The following is a 24,988-nucleotide window of genomic DNA, read 5'->3' as shown; positions in this document are numbered from 1 at the left end:
GGCTTCGTTGAAACCTAAAGGCTGAAACTTAAGAAACCATTAACGACTCCTAAAAATCTACAGAAGCAATGTTGAAAAGCTCATTCTTTTTGCTTCCTCGTTTTCCTTTAGCTTCTCCACCCCACAGGTATGTGTATATGTCACCGCTTTATTGCTTGTTTCCTCGACGGTCTTTCGGAAATGGCCTCTCTCTCTCTGCTTCCATGACGTACTATTCTCCCCAGACCTCACTTAGTGGGATTTCACGGGGTATGTTGTCGTTGTTGTTGTATCTCTCTTGCTTGTTCTTACATGTATGAAGTTCCATTGAAATTGAAGATAATTATAGCTCAAATGATTGAATACATTATTGAGTGTCACCACCTGTTTGATGAATTGCCACACTGACATTAGCTGGGAAATATATATTTTAAGGATAACCCTTTGCTTTAATGTTGAATTTCTGCCCTCCATAAAAAGAAAGGAATTAATGATATACTTATTGATTCTGCGGCTAAAAGCTTCACCTTGGTAAATTGTTGAACATAAATCCACTGAAAGCTTTGAACAATTCCCACTTTCTTAAACGGGAAATAAAGTTTGGATGTTAATTGACTTGTTAAATGACATAATTCTTTGTATAAAGATTAGAGATGTACTCTGAAGATAAAAGGAAAATAAATCGATCCACCTTCAGAAGCACATCATATTAAATTCCAACCGGCCTCTTTACTGTATGGTCTGGCACCAACAACCTCATAGTTGTAGGTCTAGGAGTACCCAAACTCAATTTCTTGAATATAGCAAGAGGCATCAAGTTGATGTTAGCACCAAGGTCACATAAAACTTTGGAAAATTGGTAGACTCCAATAGTGAATGGAATGGTCAATGCAATCGAGTCTTCCTTCTTTTGGACCAACGAGTTAATGACACTGGATCTACAATGATGGATAACATTCATGGTCTCAAAGCTCACACTCCGCTTCTTTGTAGTTAAGTCCTTCATGACAATTGTTTCAACATTGTGATGAACCTGTCAAATTTTCCATTCTCCACCTTCTTCAAGAGCCTTTAGGGGAATGGGGGAGGAAACTTTGGTATTGGCAACGGAAATATGGCTTCTACTTTGCTTTTGCCTTTGACAAGTCCTTCATTTTGAATGGGGGCAGTCTCTACACCTCTGGTAGCTTCATCAACATCAATAGGCTTCTAAATACAAGCCTTTTTTCTCTTGCGATCTGTTGACGCTCAATTTTGTCCTTCCTTTCTTCTAATTCATTTCATTGAACTTCTAAATTATTAATAAGTCAAATATTTGATATTTCACTACTATTTTCGGTTATTAATATTGTTATCGTTGTTATATATTGGATACCATTGTTACTATTAGTTAACAATTATTATTATCCTTTATATCAGTTTCACTCTTCTTAAAGTTCTATTTATTACTGTTATCAACATTACCATTATTAATTTATATCAAGTTTCATACCTATTAAATTAATTATAAATATTTTAACGTTTATATAGTTATTAATTGTCAATGGTTAAGATAATTTGCTCTAATTATTAAATTAGTAGCTCAAAAAAATCAATTTAAAGAAGGAAAAGACCATCAACCAAACTAGTCCAAATCTTGCACCCAATTAATCACTTAACCCAATAAGTAGCAGCCCAATTCCAAAATAAAAAGCTCATGGCTTGCCACAAATAACCCAACAATCCACATTCTAGTTTTTTCCTACCATCCAAATCTCCAAAGCAACCCCCATTTTTAATCATTAACATTACTACTATTACTTTATTGTCCTCTTCTTTTAAAATTGATTGTCGTTACTTTATTTTAAGTTTCTTATCTACTAACCTTTTTACAGAATTATTAATTTTTGATTTCATAACATACATTTTACTAATTATTAAATTAGAAGCCTAAAGGGGAAAAAACCAATTCAAGAGTAGCCCATTTTCTATCTTAAAATATGTCCAAAATTAGCTTGAATAACGGCCCAAATCCTCTAAATAGCCCAACCCCAAGGAAACGCGAACCCTAGATTCTTCTCCTATAAATACAACCTTATTTTTTCATCAAAAGCCAGGTTTTGACACTCATAAGGAAATCATTCTCTTACATCTACATATCATCCCACAAAGTATTTTCTATTCTCCTCCCCGTTTTGCTCAACTTTATTTGAAAAATGAGTGTAGAATTCAAGACGTCAATGAAGCCCCAGTCACTACCCCGTGGGAGGTAAATCCGACTCCTCTGTCACTCATTACTTTCTTTGGATCAAAGTGTTTTGTTTGTTTAGAAATTTTTATGAGGGTTGTTATGGGAATTTGTTTGCTAGGAAAAATCTAGAATGTGGATTGTTGGGTTATTTGTGGCCAACCATGAACTTTTTATTTTGGCGCAATTGGGCTGCTACTTATTGGGTTAAGTGATTTAGTGCCCGCTTGGATAAGTTTATAAAAAGTAACTTATAAATCAATAGCTAAAAGCCATACTTTTGATTTATTTTAAAACTTTTTTGGCCTAAAGATGAATGTCTTAAAACACTTTTTAACTTTTTCAAACACCTCCAAAACTAAAAAAGTGCGTAAAATCCAAAAACACCTAAAAATAAGCTAATCCAAACACCCCCTTGATTGGGTGCAAGATTTGGACTAGTTTGTTTGATGGTATTTTACTTCTTTAAATTGATTCTTTTGAGCTTCTAATTTAATAATTAGTGCAATATATCTTAACCATTGACAACTAATAACTATATAAAAGGTATAATATTTATAATTAATTTAATAGGTATGAAACTTGTAATAACAATAATAAATATAGTTTTAAGAAGAGTGAAAATGATAACAACAATAATAATTAACAAATAGTAATAATATTATCTAATATATAACAACGGTAACAATAGTAATAATCGAAAATAGTAGTGATTATCAAATATTTGACTTATCAGTAATTTAGAAGCTCAATGAAATGATTTAGAAGAAAGGAGTAACAAAATTAGGTGTCAACAAGATCCACGTTACTTTCCACCACATCTGTTTCATCAACTATAACTTTTTCAACTTCCACCACCTCATCGCCTAGCACACCTTCCGCTTAGTATAGTAATGACCATACAATGGGCACCATTCCCATTATCATTCTATTTCACCGTATCACTCGGAAGGGCACCCTTTTCTTTGATTGAGGGAAGCCGATATTTGGCTAAGTTAAGACTCAAATTGCTTAATCGAAGTTGAGTGGGAGTTGACTACCCAATGTTTGATAAGCCATCTTTAACCTTTTTCACATTTGTGTCAGTAGACTCAACACTCTTGAAAGTGTATCCTCCATCTTTGAACTTGTGGAGTCACTAGTGGATGGTTGGCTACCTCTTGTAGGAGCATAGGTATATGGGCTTCAATGATTGTAACCTTTGTTCTGAGCTCCTTGGTCCTTGATTTCCTGAACCTTGCCTTGAGGCCTAGGTCAAGATCGATACCAACAATAATCCAAATACTAAAATTCCATGACCCTTGATTGGATCCACGGTAGTTAGGTCGGGACCCCCCCTACTTTGTTATTCACAATATGAGCCTTATTTTCAAACACTTGATGACACTCTTCATTTCGGGCCCCACATCACTTGGCCCAACTGAATTCACTTTTTGGGTGCTAGCTCCCATAACATACTTGGTGAGCACCGCCATTCCTATTGCTCAACTCACCACGTCACTATCGTACCCCACAACCTTGTAAAGTATGCAAGAATTGAAGAAATCTCCATGGGTGACAGTAAAACCATTCCTATTGCTCATACTCGTTCAACTCTAGTTAGGCATCTAAAACTACTTCTAAGCTTTTTGACACATTTTGTGCTCCATCAATAAAAAAAAATCTCATTTTTGTTAGTAAGTTTTGTCAAGATAACCTCACATCTATTTAATTCTTTGTTTTTACTTTTGTTGGGAAGGACTCACGTACTCTATTGACCAATACACCAAATATACTTGGTTGTATACACTTAAAAATGAAAGTGAGGTTGTATCAATATTCCAAAGTTTCATCCTTCAGTTGAAAATTCTTCAAAACAAAAATTTCTTCACTTTATACCGTCGGAGGGGGTGAGTTCATTGGTCTTCAACCCTATCTTGAGATAAACATGGATTTGAACCCTTAATTTCACCTCCTACACCGACAACGTGTTGCCATAGCTGAACGTAGACATCGTCATATTCTTGAAACCGATAAAACCCGTTGTTCATGAAGCATCCTTACCACCTGAATTTTGGTCTTTTGCCTATCCTTATGCTATCTACCTTACTAATCGACTTCCCACTCCAATCCTGAATAATGCATCGCCCTACCAAAAATTATTTGGTCGATCTCTAGACTATACCCATCCTCAAAGTTTTTAGTTGCCTTTGTTACCCATGGCATAGACCTTATACCAAAAATAAACTTGAGCCCTGGTCCACCCTGTGTGTGTATGTAGGTATCTCTTAGACTCACCATGCTTATATCTACCTTGAGCCAATTCAATCTAATAATTTTGTAAGTCGTGATGTACAATTTTTTGAAAAAGAATATCCCCAACCAAGAGGCGGCTTCCCCATGTGAAAGAGAAAAGCTGCAATATAATTGGTTCTCGGGAGACATTGGCTAAAAGATAGGTCGAGGAAATTTCCTCAAGTGATATTCGGGTAATATTCCTTAATTTCTGATTCAAATCTTCATAGATTAGGCTTCATAATCAGCGAGTAGTCGAAATAATTGATCACATCCAAGTTAAAATCACTTACCCCTAACGTTTTGGTGATGAAATCTCATTTTTAAAACTGCCCAAAAACCGAGACTTCAATACCCCAAAATGATGAAATAAACTTAAATCCCAATCTGCCAGCTTCTATATTGCCAGGCGACAGAGCTTCGCGACTACAACAGGGTACCTCGTGATCAGAGAGCAATTACGCGGGGACCCTATGCGATCTTGGCGAGGCACAACACCCTAACCCTGCGTTACCAAGACCCAGGCCTCGCGATCGCGAAGATCTGTTGCTTTACTAGGAAAAAGGAATTTTTGGTGCAGTTCATTGGAGTTTTTTTGGAAAATTCACTTCATCTCTCGGGGTCAATTTCATCATCTTCTTTTTTTTTAAAAAAAGAAAAAAATACCCTCGTGTCCCAACCTGAATCCTTCAAACAAGTTCCACAGAATATGACTTGAACCAAGCTTCCAAACATAAAAGTAAGCATTAAACCTCATAATTAAGGGTTTGGGTCATTACAAAATATTCATTGTAGGTCAACTTAGATGCAACTTATTTTAACCCAATCAAAGTGTAGCTCAAATTGACTCATAAGAGAACTTTGTAAAAAGATATAATCTTTCGGTTTGATTTATCATGTATATTTTGCCACCTACACTTCTACTCACCTTTTCTCTTTATATAAATAACAGATTCATACCCCAAACTGACCCATAAGAAAACTTTCTAAAAGGAAAATGTTGTAAATTTTTTGTTTGGTTTACTATGTATACTCTCTACCTTAACTTCACACAGTTTTTCTCTCTATAGAGAATAGAGAAACTCTTTTGTTTGTGCCTTTTTTGTAGCCTAAATTGACCCATAGAGAACTTCGTCAAAATAGAATTTTAATTTGTTTGGTTTATTAAGTATATTTCTCATACTTTCACACACTCTATAAAGAAGAGGAAAACTTTTCTGTTTGGTGATTAAGAAAAAATATAGCAAATAATAAACAATTCGAAAAATGGGTTTGGGTTAGGCTAGTTGGATTATGATGCATTTTTAATCCACATTGACACAATCCATTTTGGCACTAGTAAGCTTTCGGGGGTTGCGTATGACTCGTCTATTGACTACATGCCTAAATTTAGCCCCACCCACTGGTATCCTAATAGAAAGAAACAAACGGTAGAGTGAGTTGTTCTTAAAAAGACCAAAGCAGGTTCATATTGTTATGGAGCATGAAATCATAAATCTTATTGCAATTCTCAAAAGTATTTGACAATTTTAAATCCCTTGGACTTGGCTCTGTTGGCAATTTTTTTAACAAAACATTAGGGGCAGGGAAGGGGAAATGGGGGAGGGGACTACAAGGTAAGGAATCGAACCCTCATCAAAAAGGTGAAAGTTTGGGTAGCCAACCAACTGAACTATTAGGATTCCCCTTGGCTCTGTTTGCAAGTTACACACCTAAACTATAGGGTGCTTGTATCCTGTTTGAACTTCCCTTTTTCGTATCTATGGCCACTCTGAACCAAAATTTGGTGGGAAGTGATAATCATATTAGTCATGTTGATTGTTCAAGAACGTGGCATTTTTAAACCACTAATTTTTTTATTTTTTCGATGACAAAGGAAACCCGTAGCCTCTACCCTTTGTTAAAAAACCATTTTTTTCGGCCAGATCTGTAAAACACTTGGATGGAACTCTATTTTTGTCAACATAGCTAAATTTATAAATTTTACAACAACATACCTGGTGTAATCCCACAAGCTTGTTGGAATTTCATTTTTTTTTTTGGCGTCACTACTGGTGTGAACTATAAGCCAGGGTTCGAGGTGTGGAATCAATCACTTATACTTGCTTCAGGGTAGACTATACATTACATTCTCTTGGGGAGCGGCCCTTCCCAAACCCTGTGTCAACACAAGGTGCTTTGTGCATTGGGCTGCCATTTTTAGATTTGTAACAAGTTCGGCACAGTTCTATTATTCTCGGGTTAGATTACCCACCCCCCATTAAAAAAAAAGAGAAATAAAGAGGAATAAGTACAGTTATTGTTGGAAAAAAAAAGCCACGATAAGCTGTTTTTCACCTTTTTCTTGCTCCGTGCATCACATAGGTGTTGACAACACACCACTCTTTGTATCACTAGGTACTTGAGGGTGGTAATAGGTACTGAAAAAGGAAGTTCAGGGGGTTCATACAAACACCCATAGTTTGTGTAAGTTGTAAACGGAGCCAATACTAGGGGCTTCTTATGTATTATCTCCTTTTTAGTTTTGATTGGAGACTTCATTTGCTTCTTCTTTTCTTGGTTTACAATATCTACAGAACAATTCATTTTGCCAAAATGAGCACAACAACTGCACTTCTGTCACCAAAATTTGTTCCTGCTGAAAAGAGTGGAATTACTTCAGTAAGTAAATCAGATGGTAAGTGGATTATTTTAACTTTTCTTTTTCGTTTTTGTATGCTTTTGTTGTACAGCTGGAGTTAATGTTGTACTTTTTGTCTATTGTTGCAGGTTTTAAGTTCAGTTTGGTATCATATAACATTTTGGCTCAGGTAATCCGACCATGTTCAAATTTCTTGAGGCAATTCATTTATTTTATTATTTTTATGAAGTGCATGCAAGTAATACTTCAGTAACGGAAGTTAAGTGCTGCTTTCTTAAACTATTGAGCATCCTTATATGGCTAAATACACTGTAAATTGTCTATCTTGACTTTGAAAATCAAATAAACAAAGTATTTATTCATCAGCCAAAGTACTCTTGTGAACTTTGTGAACATGTCACATCTTGGACAAACAAACAAATGAAAGTCAGAAGAGAGAGAGAGAGATTTGATCCTAACAAAAAGAATTTGAGGCCGCTCACCTGTGGTTGAACCATCGTGTTAAGTAGAGCATACATATCTGGATGGGAAAACCATTATCGATGCACACATTTGCTGTTAATTAATCAAGTGTACCAACATGCTTGGTATGTCCTTTGATTTGTCTTTTAGGACTATAGAGCACAATTCAAGTGATATTATCTCATACCTTGACACTTGTATTCTGAGATGTTAGTCAGTTTTAGTTTTTCTTCTTACAGATTCAAGTCATTTAATCTATTGAGTTGTATGGATTCTGTTTGCCAATATTTTGTTGTTCTGAGATTTTTTAATTGTAGGCATATGTAAAGGCTGATCTGTTTCCACACTCCCCAGGGCCTTGTCTCAAGTACGTCATCTATATCCAAATTTTCATTTTTGCATTTCTTATACACAGCCTGTCGGATATTGTTTCTCTTCTCTCTGGAAAGTCCAATGCGATTGATTACATGTTTGAGTGGACCCAAATTGACTTGTTTATAATGCCTTAGGCCTTTATGGAATTCCAATATGATTGTTTCATGTTGCATTACGTTATTATTATATTCCTTGCCTTCAAGACTGTCCGAGAAATGCTTCAAGACTTGGAGTCAGGAGCATAGGACTTTTATTGGATTTTAGTAATTCTCTAAGCAAGTGTTAATAGAAGATACATAGTTGTGTTTAAGTCAATTTTACTTCTTTTCTCTTCGAGTATTTGAAGAGCTTCTAATGTAAAATTTATTTCCAAAGCATTGTGACTTGAAGCCATGTGGAATGAGCCTTCATTGAGACAGTTTTCAACTTCTTTCTTTTACTCGTAATTTCAGAATCAACATTTGTTAAGTGTTGTTTTAGGTGGAAAGCCCGTTCACAGGCAATCCTGACAGTTCTCAAGAGCCTCGGGGCCGATTTCCTTTGCTTACAGGTTTGGATTTTTTGATAATTTAAGATTGAGCAATATCCATTCATCCATTTTCCTTCTAATAACAACTTCTACCACAAAAGGTTGTGGTGGAGTGGCATCATTAACTGGAGGTCTTGGGTTTGAGAGTGGGAATGAGGTTGCCTTTGGCAGGGGACGTTTACCCCAGAAAGTGGGTCTTCCTGACGCGTATCCGTAATAGTTGGGTCCTAAAGTTAATACCTGAAACCGGGAGGGAAACTAAAAAAAAAGAAGAAAGAAACTTCTAATTTCTTCTAGGTTATATTTTAATCAAGATTGTGTTATGTGCCAGGAATTGGATGAATATGATAGCTTCTATAAAAGAAATATAGAGAGTGCTGGCTATTCAAGTATCTACATCAAAAGAAGTGGGCAGAAGCGTGATGGATGCGGGATCTTTTATAAGCAGGATAGGTGACCATCTATTCTCTCTTCTTTCCTTAACCTAAATATCTATAACTAAAAGAATGGCTAAGCTAACCGATGAAATTATTTGTATTATTTGAGGAGACTTGCTGGTCATCTTATAGATGCATTATGTTTGAGAGTACTATGATATGATCATGCACTTTCTAGCTAAAAAATAAGATGATTAGTTATAAGTTCGCTTAAATAAAGCTTTGGCGTCGTATCCTTGCAACTTCAAGGGATCCAAGAGATGAGTAATACGGCACAGAACTACATTTTATTTCACATCATAACCTCTTACTCCCACCTATTCAGTAGATTAAGTTACTTCTATCATGCTAAAGTTACATCGTTGCATAGTTAACGACTGAGAGAATTCAGTTCTATATCAGAAGTTCTTATGGTTTGGATGGGTATGTTTCTATAACTTCTTCAGGCTGAATAAAATATTTCTACATAACTCATTTTATCTGAAATTTTATGCTATTTATAGTGCAGAGTTGGTCATTGAAGAGAAGATAGAGTACAATGATCTTGTACCCTCAAATCAAGACGATTCTTCATCTGAGGATAAAGAGGAGAATTTGCCTGCTGGTGGAAATAAAAAGTCAGCGTCAAAAGGTGGTATACTCTTGCTTTTGTCCACCTAGGGTTTGTCTTTACAAAATTGGAGCATGGTCTGGTTTAAAAGTCACATATAGAGTCAGGGAAACATGTCTTTATACAGTAAACTGCTAAAAAAATTCTGTCCAACCTCCAACGTAATTCAAATGAAATTTCAAATTAAATCAATTCGTCTTCTTCCTATCCTTTTTTGCCCTTTTCTTTTGGGGGTGAATGTGGGTTGGTTTAGTGCTGCAGTTATAGCAAATTTCCTTCAAACAGTTGATGTATGTGTGAATTTCATAACTAAGACTTAATCATAATGAAAGAGGGGAATAGTATTTGAATTGCGGTGTCGTGATAAGATCCAAAGATTTTTGTACAATTATAATTGAAGTTGGTACTCTTGAAAGTTGAATACTGTTGGAGCTTGGAAGTGGACCTGTTATTGTCAGCCTCTAATTTAATGTAGCAAGTCAATCTGTATCAATTTAATAGAAAAGTGATAAGGGAGGCTTTTCATATTGTAGCAGAAACCTGGATTGACATTTGCAGTTGAAACAGTTAATAACTCTTGTGCTGAATCATATGTTAAGGTATGTCTTGGTAGCAACAACCAATATGTGAGGAAAGAAATCATATTTAAGTTTGGCTTGAGGGTTTTGCGAGGGAAGATGTCCATGGTAAAAGAAAGCACCAATATTGGATCTAACGCAGTAGCGCATTTTCAATAGGCACTGAAGGTAACTTCATATTAAAAAATAATCAGCTCTTTCAGAATTAAATGACTTGAAATTTGAAACTTAAAAAGGGGGAGACTTTTACACATCTCATTTTCGGGAGGTGAATAAAGTGTTGTGACACGATGGGTTATGGATTCATCTTTGCTCCTCAATGCACAAATTTTGTGGTAATGGATGCTTTAAGCTTCATAATCCTATCACCATGGTATGAGGTAACTGTGATCTTTCTCATTCCAATTTCAGATGCCGGTTTGAAAAACAGGCAAGCAAATCGTGGAGACCTAAATGATCCTTGTGTTAGATTTAAACGTGACTGTGTGGGTATTATGGCAGCCTTTAGGCTGAAGGATCCTTCTCATCTTATCATTGTGGCCAACACTCACATTTACTGGTATGTCTGTTGTCCACTTTTGTTATTGCAGCACGTCTGGATATTCAATTTGGTAACTCTATACACTGTTGACATATACGAATGATACCACAGGGATCCAAAATTGGCCGATGTCAAACTTGCACAAGCTAGATACTTGCTTTCACGCTTAGCTCAATTCAAGTTACTAGTATCAGACAAATTTGATTGCTCTCCTTCTGTGGTTGTTACTGGTGATTTCAACTCACTTCCTGGGAGTCAGGTCAGCTAATCTCTTGTTTTACCTTTTGAAACATTTGGTCCTTCTGCTTTGCTATGGGCCAAGCTCTATTGAACAACATCAACTTACTCTATCTAAGTTGCATTTGTTTTATTTGATTTCCTCATATTTCTAGTAGGATTCATTATTCCAATTAAGAAAAATGTACTTTGGGTTTAACTCAACCTCGAAAGCTAATTCATGAAGTGAGGATATCTGAAGCCAATATGGATCAACAATTTGGGACACTCCAACACCCATCTTATGCCAGGCATGGACATATTGGAGTGTGGATAGCATACCATAGGAGCCCAACATTAAGAAACATAACAGGAGAGATGGATCACCTCTTATACCATATTAATAAAAATAGATCTCAGGCCAAAATCAACTCCAAACTAGCTCATGAAATGAGGATCCCTAGACCATATAAGGGGACACTAACCCACTCTCAACCACTGTGAGATTCCATATTGCAATTTTTGTAGCTTCTGGCTCTCCATACTAATTCATAGATGATTGAAGCATCCTAACTTACCTAGATTTTAGAAGATGGTACCCGTTGTCATACTTGTCTACATCGGACTATTAGTCCATTATTATGTCAACTTGGGGTACACAACCAATCTATATTCTATTGTTGTCTTAGTGGTCGAGCAGAGTCCCATTTTCGGTTTACTCTGATATTTGGGGTCTTACTAGAGTAGGGGTTCAATTTTTGGGTTTCAGCATTTTTTTAATTTCTTTGACGATTATTCAAGGTCTGCGTCTATTTTCTTGATGAAATCTTGTTATAAGACAAATTATCCTGTGGTGCCCTTGATTATTATTTCTTCTTAACGTGCGCGTGTTTTCCTCACTTTATTCTTTACACTTCATTGGTGTGTTTAGTAACTTGGCTTTGTTTCTTGTTGTTTCAGGTATATGAGTACCTTATGTCAGGTTCCTCAGAGGCGGGAACTTTGCCCGAAATCTCAGATGATGTGCCCATTCCTTTGTGCAGTGCTTATGCAAGTACTAGAGGAGAACCACACTTCACAAACTACACTCCTGGATTTACTGGAACTCTAGATTACATACTGTTTTCTCCTTCTGGGGGTATCAAACCAGTCAGCTACCTCGAACTTCCGGAGCCCGAAGCTTCGGATGTTCAAGGTGGTCTACCAAATTACTATCATCCTAGTGATCATCTCCCAATTGGTGCTGAATTTGAAATAATTCAGTAGCTATGTTGTTACCATTATCATTGACTTTTTTTTTTATTTTTATGTCTTATCATTATTGTCTGGTGGTTAAAAGAGTTATTTGAACCTGCAATTATTTTGTAACTTTTGAGCCGTTTTTGAACGGACAATGTCAACTATTTTGACTAGTGCTTGGAGAATGAAATTTTGGTTTCATTTAAATGAGACTATTTAGTTTATCATTATGAGTTTTGGTAGAGGTATATTATTTTCAGATTCACTTAGCTGATTGCATTGAAATGGCTTCTTCTCTTAATAATACATGATAAATCATTGTGAGGAAGTATAATACACGCCCTAGAATTTAGCACAAATTATTAGTTTCATCTCCAAACTATTAATAGCCAAATACTTCTTTATTTGACAACTTAATTGAAATACACTCCGATCTTGTTAACATATATCTAGATGTCTAAATCAATCTATAAATCCATTAATTATGTCTCAATTCTGAACAAATCTCCAAATTTTCAAGAAGAATCTAGACAAGATACATACTTTACACAACAAACATAGCCAATACTACTTATGAGTACTTTAAACATATGTAAACACGAGTTTATAAGAATTCTTACACTATTAGGTCATAGTAACAATAAAGAACGATAACTTGTTATAACAAGTTAAATTACATACTGAATTGAGCTAAGCTTAATTTGTAGTGGTTGGAGGAAGGACAGGGACGGAGAAGTAAGGATCAGTCAGAGGTACCTCGTCGTAGTTGCCATTGCTGCAAATCCACTCATAAAATGCTTTAGCCTTTCTCAAAATGAATGAATAAGCTACCACCACCCACAATGATGATGAAGTGCTGTTGTTTTGCTCAACACTTTTCTGATCTCCACGTGACTTCTTGTGCTTTGATCCTCTTCTTTGATTCCTATACTTGTTTTGAGACTCCATTTACTTACTTAATTAAGGTGACTCACCTACAACTCTGAATTATTCTTCCAAACGCGTTTTTATCTTAAAATCTTAAACGTGTGTGGTGTTTAGAGATGATAGAATAGTGAGGAGTGTTTTTGGTTAGGTATGATCTAAACTGCGTGCCTGATGGTTTAAATAGGAAGAATGACGTTTATAAGTACAAGTTGTTTTCAATATGAAGAGTTAGGAGAAGTTTATCAAGAACAAGAATTGTGCTTTTCATTTTCAATGGTTGGCAATAGTTTTGGGAGAACGTTACAACATTTTGATGTTGATTTTCTATGTGAAAGATATCCCCTACTTAAGCTTTCAAATTATGTGACATATATTGAATAGACCGAGAGAAGTAAAGATTTTTTAAATTTGTGATCTTAATCCAAATATTTCATAATATTTGTGTAGTTTTAAGACTTTTCAAACTTATAGAAGCAAACATGCCATAATATTTGTGTAGTTATAAAAGTTTCTCATCAAAAATAAGATTGGAAAGTGTATAGCTAAATTTAGAAATGTGTCTTTCTTTTTTAAACTGAAATGAAGGAACTATGAGTAATGATAAGATCTAGCTAGTTGGGCTCTTTTTTTTCTTGGTTGAACATACATACATACATATATACGAGTTGTGTCTATAAAACAATTGGTTGTAAATGGAGTGGGACTCTCTCATAATGAGCTAGGACTTTCTCAAGTGGAAGGGTCACATTCATATATATAATAATGGTTATAGACATTATGGGAAATAAGTGAGATTTGTTACTTTGAGGCTCACCACCCACAATTCACAAACACAACGTGATATATGGAAGGGTTTTAGGTAAGGATATAGACACAAAGAATTTTGAATTTCATAAAGATTTATGTTTTTACCATTGAATCCTGTCCATGAGTGTTTGAAATTATGAATTCAAAATTTAATGTTTATCCATTGTACGATTGAAAAAGGATAAGGATTTGTAAAATTAAATATAACATCCATAGACATGATTCAAGCTAAGTACGCAATAAAAAAGAAGATAAACACCACTAGATCTATTAGAATAACAACATAAAAGTGATTAGACACTAATTTGTTTTCATTAATTAGTTTTACAATAATATTACGAAATCAACGAGATGCCACTAGAAAAAAAATCGATGATCTATTAGTAATAATTCTCTTTTCCCCACTTTAAGTCTATTTTTGGCTTTAAGATAGCTACATTTAACGAAAAAGTGTGGTACAAGTTAATTTCTACTTTAATATATCCAATAAACTTGCTAATTAGGGGAAAATAAAATCCTTTAGAGGACATGTGTGATAAATTAATTAATAAAATGAGAAAGAAAGATGGTTATATATGGCATTAGGAATCTATGATTTTCTTTAATCCTATTTTTGGCCAAACACCTGAGGTTTTCAAAGGTCATATATATTCAATGAAAAAAAAGTGGTCCTAATAGCAATAATTTTCCTACATTTAAAATAGTGCATAAGATGGTTCTAGATTTTAGATCTAGTGACCATATCCACTGGGAAAGGGTCACTCAAATAGAATAGTGCATGCATTAACATAAGTATGTATTGGACCACCTCAACTATACATCACAATAACGACAATAATATATTTGATGTATTCTCACAAATAAAATTTGAAAAAGATAATGTATATATAACTTTATTCCTACTTTGCATAGATACACTATTAATAAATTGTTATTTTCTCACTGAAGTTTAATGTTCAATTGCTGTTTTTACAGATATTTTGATTGAATCAGTGAAAGAAAAATGTCCAGTATTTCAATGGAAATTGTCTTCACCATGCGTTTTTCTAGTGAGTTGGTTCGGTGAAAATTTTTATTTTAGTTGCTCACGTTCTTTAAAAAGAGTGCATACACTTTTTATGCTAGGTGGACAAAAAGTGATATAATAATTTTAGTTCAAGATTGTTTAGGGGGGTAATAGGACATCCACATAGTTAATTAAGATATCTTTTTGAAAATTCGGGATAACGTCAGGTGTCACTTTATGTCTTCTCTCCCTTATAGAAAGAAATACATAAATGTGGAAAACAAAGTGAACATAATTAATTGAAACATATAATGATATTTTTTTGGTTGGCTATCTGATGTTCAATTTATCGATACTAGAGTTTGATTAAATTTGAATTCGCGCAGAGAAGTCCCACATTGAGGGGGTAAAACGCTCATTAACAAAGGCGATTTTGTACCCAAGGGGGACTCAACCCGAGACATCTAGTTAAGAATGAAGGAATACGTATCACTCCACCATAACCCTTATCGGTAAAAATATAATCATTAACTATATAACTCTTGAACTTGCAACATTCCTTTAATGTTAGATAGATGTAGCTATAATATAAACTTTTACGGAGGTGGTTCATGAATTTGAAGTTTATTATAGGTATGGGTATTATTCATAGGTGAATTCAGGATTTCAAAAAAATGGGTGCACCATTGCTTTAAAGACAGTCTAGTTGAAACTTGAAAAGTGGGTGGGATGAAAACCTTTTGAGTTTTTTTGACTTTAGAGCTTTTAGAGTTTAGGTTTTTTTTGAAAAAGTGTTTTAATTAATATAATTTTTTTTTATGTGAAATAATGGTGATGGCAGGGATCGGAATGGAGACCTTATTGCTAAAAATAGTCCCTCAAACCAGTGAACCACTTAACTCATTTTGAGAATAGGTTCCACCAGCTGATATTTAATATATTCTTTAATAATTATAAAAGTAATATATCGAGTTTAGTCGGATGATCATAAATTTCGCTGACTCAAATTTAATACATAAATTCGCCTCTGTGTGTATATGCAATGAATTCTCAAACAAACAAATATATATATATATATATAATTCGAATCAACTAATTAAGTTCTGCCGATATTCCTAATTCCGCCCATAGATTTTTTAGATACTGCTCCCAACTTTGTGTCTATAACTCAACTGCGCAAAGCTTTGGATGGAGCTGTAACTATACGTTCGTTTTTGGGTTATATTTTTATTCGTCTCAATTTACATGCCATCGTTTTACTTGACACACAGGTCAAGTAAAAAAAGAAGTCTTATGAAATTTGTGGTCTAAACACTTGTTGATCATTTGTGTGATTATAGATCAGAATGTTACATTCTTTTTTGAATGGATTAAAAATAAAAATATATCACATAAATTAAGATAAAGAAAGTAAGAATTTATTTTTATTCTAATAAATATCAGTTTTTCAGCCATTTTATTTTTCAAACCTCAATTTTGTCCTAGTTTTTTTTTGAGATTTAAAAAAAAGGATTTTGTGTCTGAAATTTTAGGGCAAAGGACATTGCATTAATTTTGTCAGCATTCAAAAGGCTCTTTACAGGAGGTAGTGTACATAGTACAATAATATAATTTTGGTTCATATTAATTGGTACCTAACTATGCTGAACAAATTCTAGTCACAAAATTCTAGTACTAGTATACTGAAGATAAATTTGAGTGTCACAGATTTATTTTTTATAATAGATCTTGGGTTTGTTACAAAGGGCAAATATATATGAGGCCAAAGAAAGGTAGAGGTATTGGTGAACCAATAGGTAAACAAAGGCGATAGTAAACCATATTGACTTGGTTGGAGGCATTTTAAACCTTGGTGATTTTAATAAAAATAACTCTACACTGAATAAATACATGATGAAGATGACTAAAATTATTAAAGTATAAATACTATGTCACAACCTAACTAGGGGTGTGATGGGTGATTAAGAGCACCTCATCTATCTTAAGCAAGTCTCAAATTTATTGAAATTATAGAAATGTCTCAAATTAGCTAACTAGGCTAGGCTACTATATATACAAAACAATCCATCTATCATTAGAATTAGAAGAAACTGATTCGTCCAATGCTTCTAACCTGTTTCAAGAAGATCTCATTTCACCCTTTGCGAGATAAAAATCTCAAATTCAATGAATAATAATTTTTTTTCTAATCATCGATATTATCTTAATTATGCCCCATATCATTAAGTTCATGCTAAATAAACTAAGTACACAATGTCACGATCCAAATTCTGAAGGCCTTCACTAAACTTCTTCTACATACCAAGTGAATCAAAATTCATTATTTATAATAAGTTTTTTTTTTTTTCTAATACCATGTACAAGAGATCTCTAATTTAAAAACCCTTATACAACTAATTAAAAAAATGGATCATAAAATATTAAATTATGAGTGATAAATCAGAGAAATAATTCTAATATTTTATAAAGCTTTCATTGTATTCCATTTATTTAATTTGTGTCATGATAAATATTATTATCAATGAAATTGGAAAGATAAATTATTTTGATAAACAAATAATTATACGTACGTGAAACTATCTAAATTACTAGGGATCACCCACTAATATAACCCCCATCATACTCCCACTTGAGCTCACACTCAAATCTTGGTACTGATCCATTTTTACATAGGTTTTCTAACTCCGGTCGAGGCAGATCACCAAATTCTTTATAATCATTATATTTTATAAAATAAACGCAGTCACTAAGACAAATACTTTCTATTCTTGGAGGATATGTTTTACAATTTACTAATGTCATAGATAATATCAAGACAACCACACAAATATGCTTCAATGCCATCATCTTGTTACGAGCCATCCTTGTGTATATTTATAATTCCTGTAGAGATAAATAATTTATATTTACACATGATTAAAATGGTCTGTAATGTATAGGGATTGAACTACTTTAGTTTTGATATTTTTCTCTTAACACAAATAGTCTTTAATATATATATATTTTTTTAAATATTTGTATTCCAAATTATAAAACTAACAGCCTTAGGGTATGAAAACAAAAACAGTAGTGGAACTGAAACATTTCTTTTGGTATCAACTACCAATTACCAAATCTTGTATAATTTTTTTAATATGACATGATCAGTTGGAATTTTTTTCGAAATATTTCAAATATTTTTGCTGCTACAAACAACTTATATATAAAACACGAAATATTTAGGAAAATCTTCTCAAATATTATTCAAAAATCACATGGATGTTCGTTTTTTCTCAAAATATTAGATCTTTTCTCTCAAGGTACCCAGACTAGTTCGATTTTGGTTCTTAAATTAGACACACAATTACAAAAAGTGTTAAAAAAAGAAAGAATAGAAATTAAATAATTAATTCATAAGAAGATGTTGCTAACCCTGTATATATCTTGATGGCACAACAATTTTTGGTTAATTAAGATGATATTTTCTGAAGACTATATTATATAGGGCATAAATAGAGAAAACAATTAATAGAATTTAGACATGTACGTTATGAGTGAACAAATATTTATGTCATAGATTTCCATATTGCATTTATGTTAAAGTCTAAAAAAGCTCATATATTCATATGAATTTGATTAATTGAACTGTTTTTACGTAATAATAAAGTTTCATTAATTAATATGAGAAGATATTTATTGTCAACTCATTCATGTCACTTTTGAACCATTGAGTGAAGAGGGACCAAACAAATGATTCATCTATATAGGAGATTTTTCAATCCTTAGTTAAAGTTTATAAAATAGTTATTCGTCCATTAAGTGTATTAAATATCAAAATATTAGAAGAAAAGGTGAGCAATAATTTTTTAAAACTTCTCTATCTTATGTGTTCGCTTGCTTTTGTGTATTTCATTTCTTTTTAATTAATATTCATATTTCTATATTTTAAATACAATTTTCATTCTTTACATTTAAAATTTGTTGGTCACAAATGTTTCTTGTCGATAATGGAGGCACTTATTTAAGTTCATACACACAAAGTGTATCATACAGATGCAACACCAAATTAAATTATTATGTTAGTTATTTTAATTGTGTATTTAATTTTTGTTTAAAAAGGCAAAACAATTCAAAAGATCTTAATTAATATGGACCAAAGCAAGTACCAATATATTTTAGACGAAATATCTACCTACATAAATTAATCACTATAAGTAATTGAAAAATTATGAATTGAAGTGGTAATTATATATAATATATAATAGATGAGAGGACTTTCTATTAATACAATTTATATTTCTTGTTTATTCAAGTTTTTTAAGAAATGTGCTTATGAAACTCTGTAACGTTATTGAATAATTGTCTATGTTTGCAGAAAATATGAATAAAATGATAGCTGGTGATCAGATAATAACATTGAAGCATATTTGTGTATTTTGCTTTATATTGTTTACGACATTGGTTAATTGTACATGTAAAACATATCCTCCTTCCGTAGAAGAAGCTTGTTATTGTTTGTGCATTGAAGATTGGGTTAGTCAAAATGATGATATGTCTACGCCAGAAACCGAACTAATGTGTAAAGAGGGACGTACAAACTTTCAATGTGGCATTAAGGATTCATATATGAGGCCATTGACAAAACACCCTTTCTAGAACCTATGGAATGCCCTTCTTACCATTTCTAGACTACGGTCACACACCAGCATGGATTGTGGTGCATTGGTGGGAGTGCTTCACCCTTAATTAGAGGTCTCGAGTTCGAACCCTAGGTATGGAGAAAATTCTATTGGTAGCGCCACCCTTGAATGGGCCCTGTAGAGCGCGATCCGAATTTAGTTGGAGCTCCAATGTGGACTCCGGACAGTACCGGATGGAAAAAAAAAAAAAAAAGACTATGGTCACACATTTTAACTTAATTTTGCATCTTTATTAGTTCCTCACAAAAATAAGTTTACATTTGTAATTTCACATCACGATGATAATTATATTTCACAATAAAAAATATGCAATGCATCTTTGTTATTTTCTCATGAAAATAATTTTACATTTATTTATTGTTCTAATCTAATTGATTTTCTAATTTATAGCCTTAATATACTAGTAGTAAAGGATATAGTTATTTCTAATAAATTTTTAAATGGTATTATAGTAATCACGGAATATTATATTCATTATTTTAAGATTTCAAACAAAATATTTAAATTCACATTCATGATATGTCACGTTTTGATCCTGAGTTTAGGAAAGATCGATACACAATGTGTGTTAATTTTCCCGAGCTAACAAGTTAGATGATATTACTCATAATATATGCGTAAGAGATGTGATAAATTCATATCATCATAATTCATAAGCAAAACAAATTTTAGAAGAAAGAAATTACAATCGTAAGTCTTTATTTAAAAAAACAAAACGTATTATCCAATAAAAAAGAAAGGTTTGCCAAGTTAAAAAGTTGTATAGTGCTGCATAAAATTTAACAAGTTAGAGAAAAAAGGAAGATGAAAGGTCTAAGCAACTCCATGGTGAGTGCCAACTTGTTTACTCTTAAATATTAAACTGATACAATATTGAATTTATATATGTAACTAAAGTAAACACTATAATTATGTATTACGAACTTGAGATCTTGGCAACTTAGAGAATTATGGAGTAATATTATACAAGTGTAATGATAAAATTTAAATGCTTTTCAACAAAGAAGTAGTTAAAATCATATTTATAGCAACCTATCGGGGGACAAGCCCCTCGAATATGCACTAATAAAACTCAAATTAGTCACTAAAATCACATTATTATAGTTGAGTAATTAATGATTAACGAAGATCTCAAGATCTTTCATAGCGGACATATATTTAGCTTCATTAATTCATCCTCCTGATGTCCTGCATCCATTATCTCATTTTTGAAGCTAGACATATTATCTCTCCAATACTGATCTTTATCTCTTACGTACCTGGCCTATCATGAACTCCACATGTCTTCACCTCATTCGATCATTTGTTAAATTTGATTTTCCACTAGAAAAATATAAATTATCTAAAATTTTACAAGAAATTTTTTTTCAGCATAAATTTTTCATGAATTTTCATGCCAAAATATGAAATTTATTAATTCTAGAACTTTGTACAAGGGAAAAAAAATTCTCCAAGAAAATTGAAATGTAAATTTGGCGTCGTTTATGCAAGAAAATTGAAGATAAGTTTACCATAGTTTTTATTCTAATACCATAATGTACAAGTAATCTCTAATTTGAAAACTCTTATACAACTAATTAAAAAAAAAGTGAATCATAGAATATTAGATTATGAGTAATAAATCAGAGAGAAATAATTATAATGTTTAATAAAGCTCATAGTATTCCATTTATTTAATTTGTATCATGATAAATATATTATCAATGTAATTACAATAATTATACATATGTGAAACGATCTTAATTACTAGGGATCACCCACTAATATAACCCCCATCATACTCCCACTTGAGTTCACACTCAAATCCTGGTACTTCTTTTTTACATATTTCTTCTAACTCTGGTTGACGCATAGGACCAAATTTTTTAAAATTATTATATTTTAAAAAATAAATGCAGTCATGAAGACAAACGCTTTCTATTCGTGGAGGATATGTTTTACAATTTACTAATGTCATAGATAATGCGAAGAAAACCACACAAATATGCTCCAATGCCAACATCTTGTTACGAGCCATCCTTGTGTATATTTATAATTCCTGTAGAGATAAATAATTTATATTTACACATGGATAAAATGGTCTGTAATGTATAGAGATTGAACTATTTTAGTTTTGATATTTTCCTCTTAACAGAAATAGTCTTTAATATATATATAAAATAAATATTTGTATTCCAAACTATAAAACTAACTGCCTTAGGGTATGAAAACAAAAACAATAGTGGAACTGAAACATTTCTTATGGTACCAAATCTTGTATAAATTTTTTTTTCTTATGATATAATCAGTTGGGAGTTTTTTCAAAATATTTTTAATATTTTTGCTGCTACACACAACTTATAAATAAAACACGAAATATTTAAGAAAATCTTCTCAAATATTTTTAAAAAATAACATGGATGTTCGTTTTTTCTCGAAATATTAGATCTTTTCTCTTAAGTACCCAAACTAGTTCCATTTTGGTTCTTAAATTAGGGACACAATAACAAAAAATGTAAGGAAAAAACGAAGAAGTAAGAAACTAAATAATTAATTCATAAAAAGTGAAGGAAAAAGATGTTGCTAACCCTGTATATATCTTGATAGCACAACAATTTTTGTTTAATTAAGCTGATATTTTCTGAAGACAAATGTTATATAGGGAATAAATAGAGAAAACAATTAATAGAATTTAGACATGTACGTTATGACTTATGAGTGAACAAATATTTATTTCATTTACGTTAAAAGCTAAAAAAGCTCATATATTCATATGAATTTGATTAATTGAACTCTTTTTACGTAATAATATCGTTTCAAAAGAAATATTAATGAAGTTTCATTAATTAATATGAGAAGATATTTATTGTCAACTCAAAATGATTCATCTATATAAGAGATTTTTCAGTCCTTAATCAAAGTTAATAAAATAGTTATTGTTATTCATCCATTAAGTGTATTAAATATCAAGATATTAGAAGAAAAGGTGAGCAATAATTTTTTAAAACTTCTCTATCTTGTGTGTTTGCTTGCTTTTGTGCATTTATTTCTTTTTAATACTAGCGTTTCTAATTTTTACATACAATTTTCATTCTTTTACATTTGAAATTTGTTGGTCACAAATATCTCTTCTATCGATAATGGAGGCACTTATTTAAGTTCATACACACTAAAAGTGTATCATACAGATGGAACACAAAAATTATTATGTTAGTTATTTTAATTATGTATTTATTTTTTGTTAAAAAGGCAAAAGAATTGGAAAGATCTTAATTTTGACGAAAGCAAGCACCAATATATTCTAGATGGATCCGGCTCCCCTCCATTACCCCTTTTCTCCATTTCATCAAGTGCACGTCTAGATTAGAGACACGTGTCATATTTAAAGTTTAAGGGTCAAGATTATATCATATGAACAAATATTATAACCATAGTTAAGTCAACTAATTTTAGAAAACTACTCTCCAAATTTGGTAAGGATTACAATATATTCCATACAAAATTTGATATTTATTAATATCATTAATTTCATATTATATTTTTTTATTTAAATATTAAATTGTAAATTTTTAATTTTAAATCAATTATTTTTAAATGATAAAAGATTGCTATTGTGTATTCTTTTGATTACTTCTGATGAATTCCATTCTTTTTTTTTTTCTTTTTATCATTTGTCATCTTATTTAATTCTACTAAACAATTGCTAGGATTTTTTTGCCTATTCCTACAATACGTTTTTTTTTTTAAAAAATAAATAAATAATTGGAGTGGATTAGTAAGATAAATAAAATAGATATCTTCTTATATCTAATAAAAATAGTTTAAAATAGAATTAGATTTCAACAAAATTTAATGAAAAAAATATTTAAATTGATCGGGTGACTTTTTAAGTGAAATATCAATAGTTGAGTGACTTTCTAAGTAAAATATCAAGAGTTGAGTGACTTTTGAGTTATAATCATTAATTTCATATTATATTTTTGTATTTAATTATTAAATTGTAAATTAAAAATATAAGATGAAATTAAAGATATTAATAAATATCAAATTTTGTATGGAATATATTGTAATTTTTACCAAATTTGAAGAGTAGTTTTCTAAAATTAGTTGACTTAACTATGGTTATGATATTTGTTCATATGATATAATCTTGACCTTTAAACTTTAAATATGACACATATCTCTAATCTAAACGTGTACTTGACGAAATGGAGGGAAGGGGTAATAATGGAGGGGAGCCGGCCATCAGCCGGATCCATTTTGGACGTAATATCTACCTACATTAATTAATCAATTTAAGTATTCAAAAAATTATGAATTGAAGTGGTTATACATATAGACGAGAGGACTTTCTATCAATACAATATTTCTAATTGTTCATACAAGTTTTTTTTTTTTTTTTTTTAAAGAATTGTGCTTATGAAACTCTTTATTGATGTTTTATTGGATAATTGTTTATGTTTGTAGAAAATATGAATAGAATGATCGATAGCTTATGATCAAATGATAATATTGGAGAATATATGTGTATTTTGCATTATATTGTCTATGACATTGGTGAATTGTACACATAAAACATATCCTCCTTCGGTAGAACAAGGTTGTTACTGCTTGTGCATTGATGAATGGATTATCAACATACTTTCATTGTGCCCTTAAAGATGCGTATAATGATGCCATTGATAAAACACCTTTTTTAAAACCTCTAGAGTGCCCTTTCTATAATTTCTAGACTATGGTCACGTTTTATCTTAATTTTACATCATTATTTCTCAGTAAAATAAGCTTACATTTGTAATGTCCCATCCATATAATTACTATGCTAATATATCTCACAATGAAAAAAGATGCGCAATGCATCTTTATTATCTCCTCATGATCAATATAAGTGACATTTCTTTAATGTTCTAATTTATTCTCTATTTTGTAGCCTTAATATACGTAAAAGAGGATATACTTGTTTCTAATAAATTCTCAAAGGGGTTCATTATAGTCACATTTTTTCTTTTTTTAAGCCATCACCAGGGTTGTGAGCCCTTAGTGTGGGGGTTAGGCTTGACCCCGATCATGTCTATTCAACCAAAAAGATACAAAATTAGAGGGGGACATGGACCAAACCTCCAACAAAAAACCAAATACACAAAAAATTCGGAAGAAATAAAGAAAGAATTAGCCTATACAATATCCTTTCCTATAAATCAAAAGTTTTTTAGCTAACAAAAAAGTTGCTTTTCTCATCTCTTCTTCTTATGGACGGATATTACCATTTATCCAGTTGAATTAAGCCTTTAGCCTCTCTGGGAAGTTGACGATGAGAGGAGTAAAAGGTTTTGTTTCCCCTAGAGGATGCCAATTTAGTAAGAAAGTTAGCTACTTGATTTGCCTCTCGCAAACAGTGAGTAATATTCACGGAAGTTCCACTGTTGAATTGACTTATATCACGAATGAGCGTCTTCAGTTTCATGTTGGTAGTGTCTCCATT

General features: G+C 32.1%; 1 protein-coding gene across 2 annotated transcripts; it reads left to right on the top strand.

Annotated features, from left to right (window-relative positions):
• The first annotated feature begins 11 nt into the window (after positions 1-11).
• LOC125827016 (carbon catabolite repressor protein 4 homolog 4) lies at positions 12-12,172 on the top strand. 2 transcript variants are annotated; one of them, XM_049506374.1, is made up of 10 exons: positions 12-127; positions 7,057-7,157; positions 7,250-7,290; positions 7,901-7,950; positions 8,439-8,508; positions 8,819-8,940; positions 9,428-9,555; positions 10,524-10,671; positions 10,765-10,912; positions 11,830-12,172. In XM_049506374.1, the coding sequence occupies exons 1-10, from the start codon at positions 69-71 to the stop codon at positions 12,133-12,135; spliced, it is 1,173 nt and encodes a 390-aa protein (XP_049362331.1). In that variant the 5' UTR covers positions 12-68; the 3' UTR covers positions 12,136-12,172. The 2 variants fall into 2 exon arrangements, with proteins under 2 accessions (XP_049362331.1, XP_049362332.1); XM_049506375.1 differs by having other exon boundaries at positions 61-249.
• Positions 12,173-24,988: the final 12,816 nt, after the last annotated feature.

Source organism: Solanum verrucosum, unplaced genomic scaffold (genome assembly GCF_900185275.1).
Source record: "Solanum verrucosum unplaced genomic scaffold, falcon-dt-bn FXZP01000060.1, whole genome shotgun sequence".
In the NCBI taxonomy this organism is placed as follows: domain Eukaryota; kingdom Viridiplantae; phylum Streptophyta; class Magnoliopsida; order Solanales; family Solanaceae; genus Solanum; species Solanum verrucosum.
Note: the sequence above shows the minus strand (reverse complement) of the source record. Positions and strands in the feature narration are given on the sequence as shown.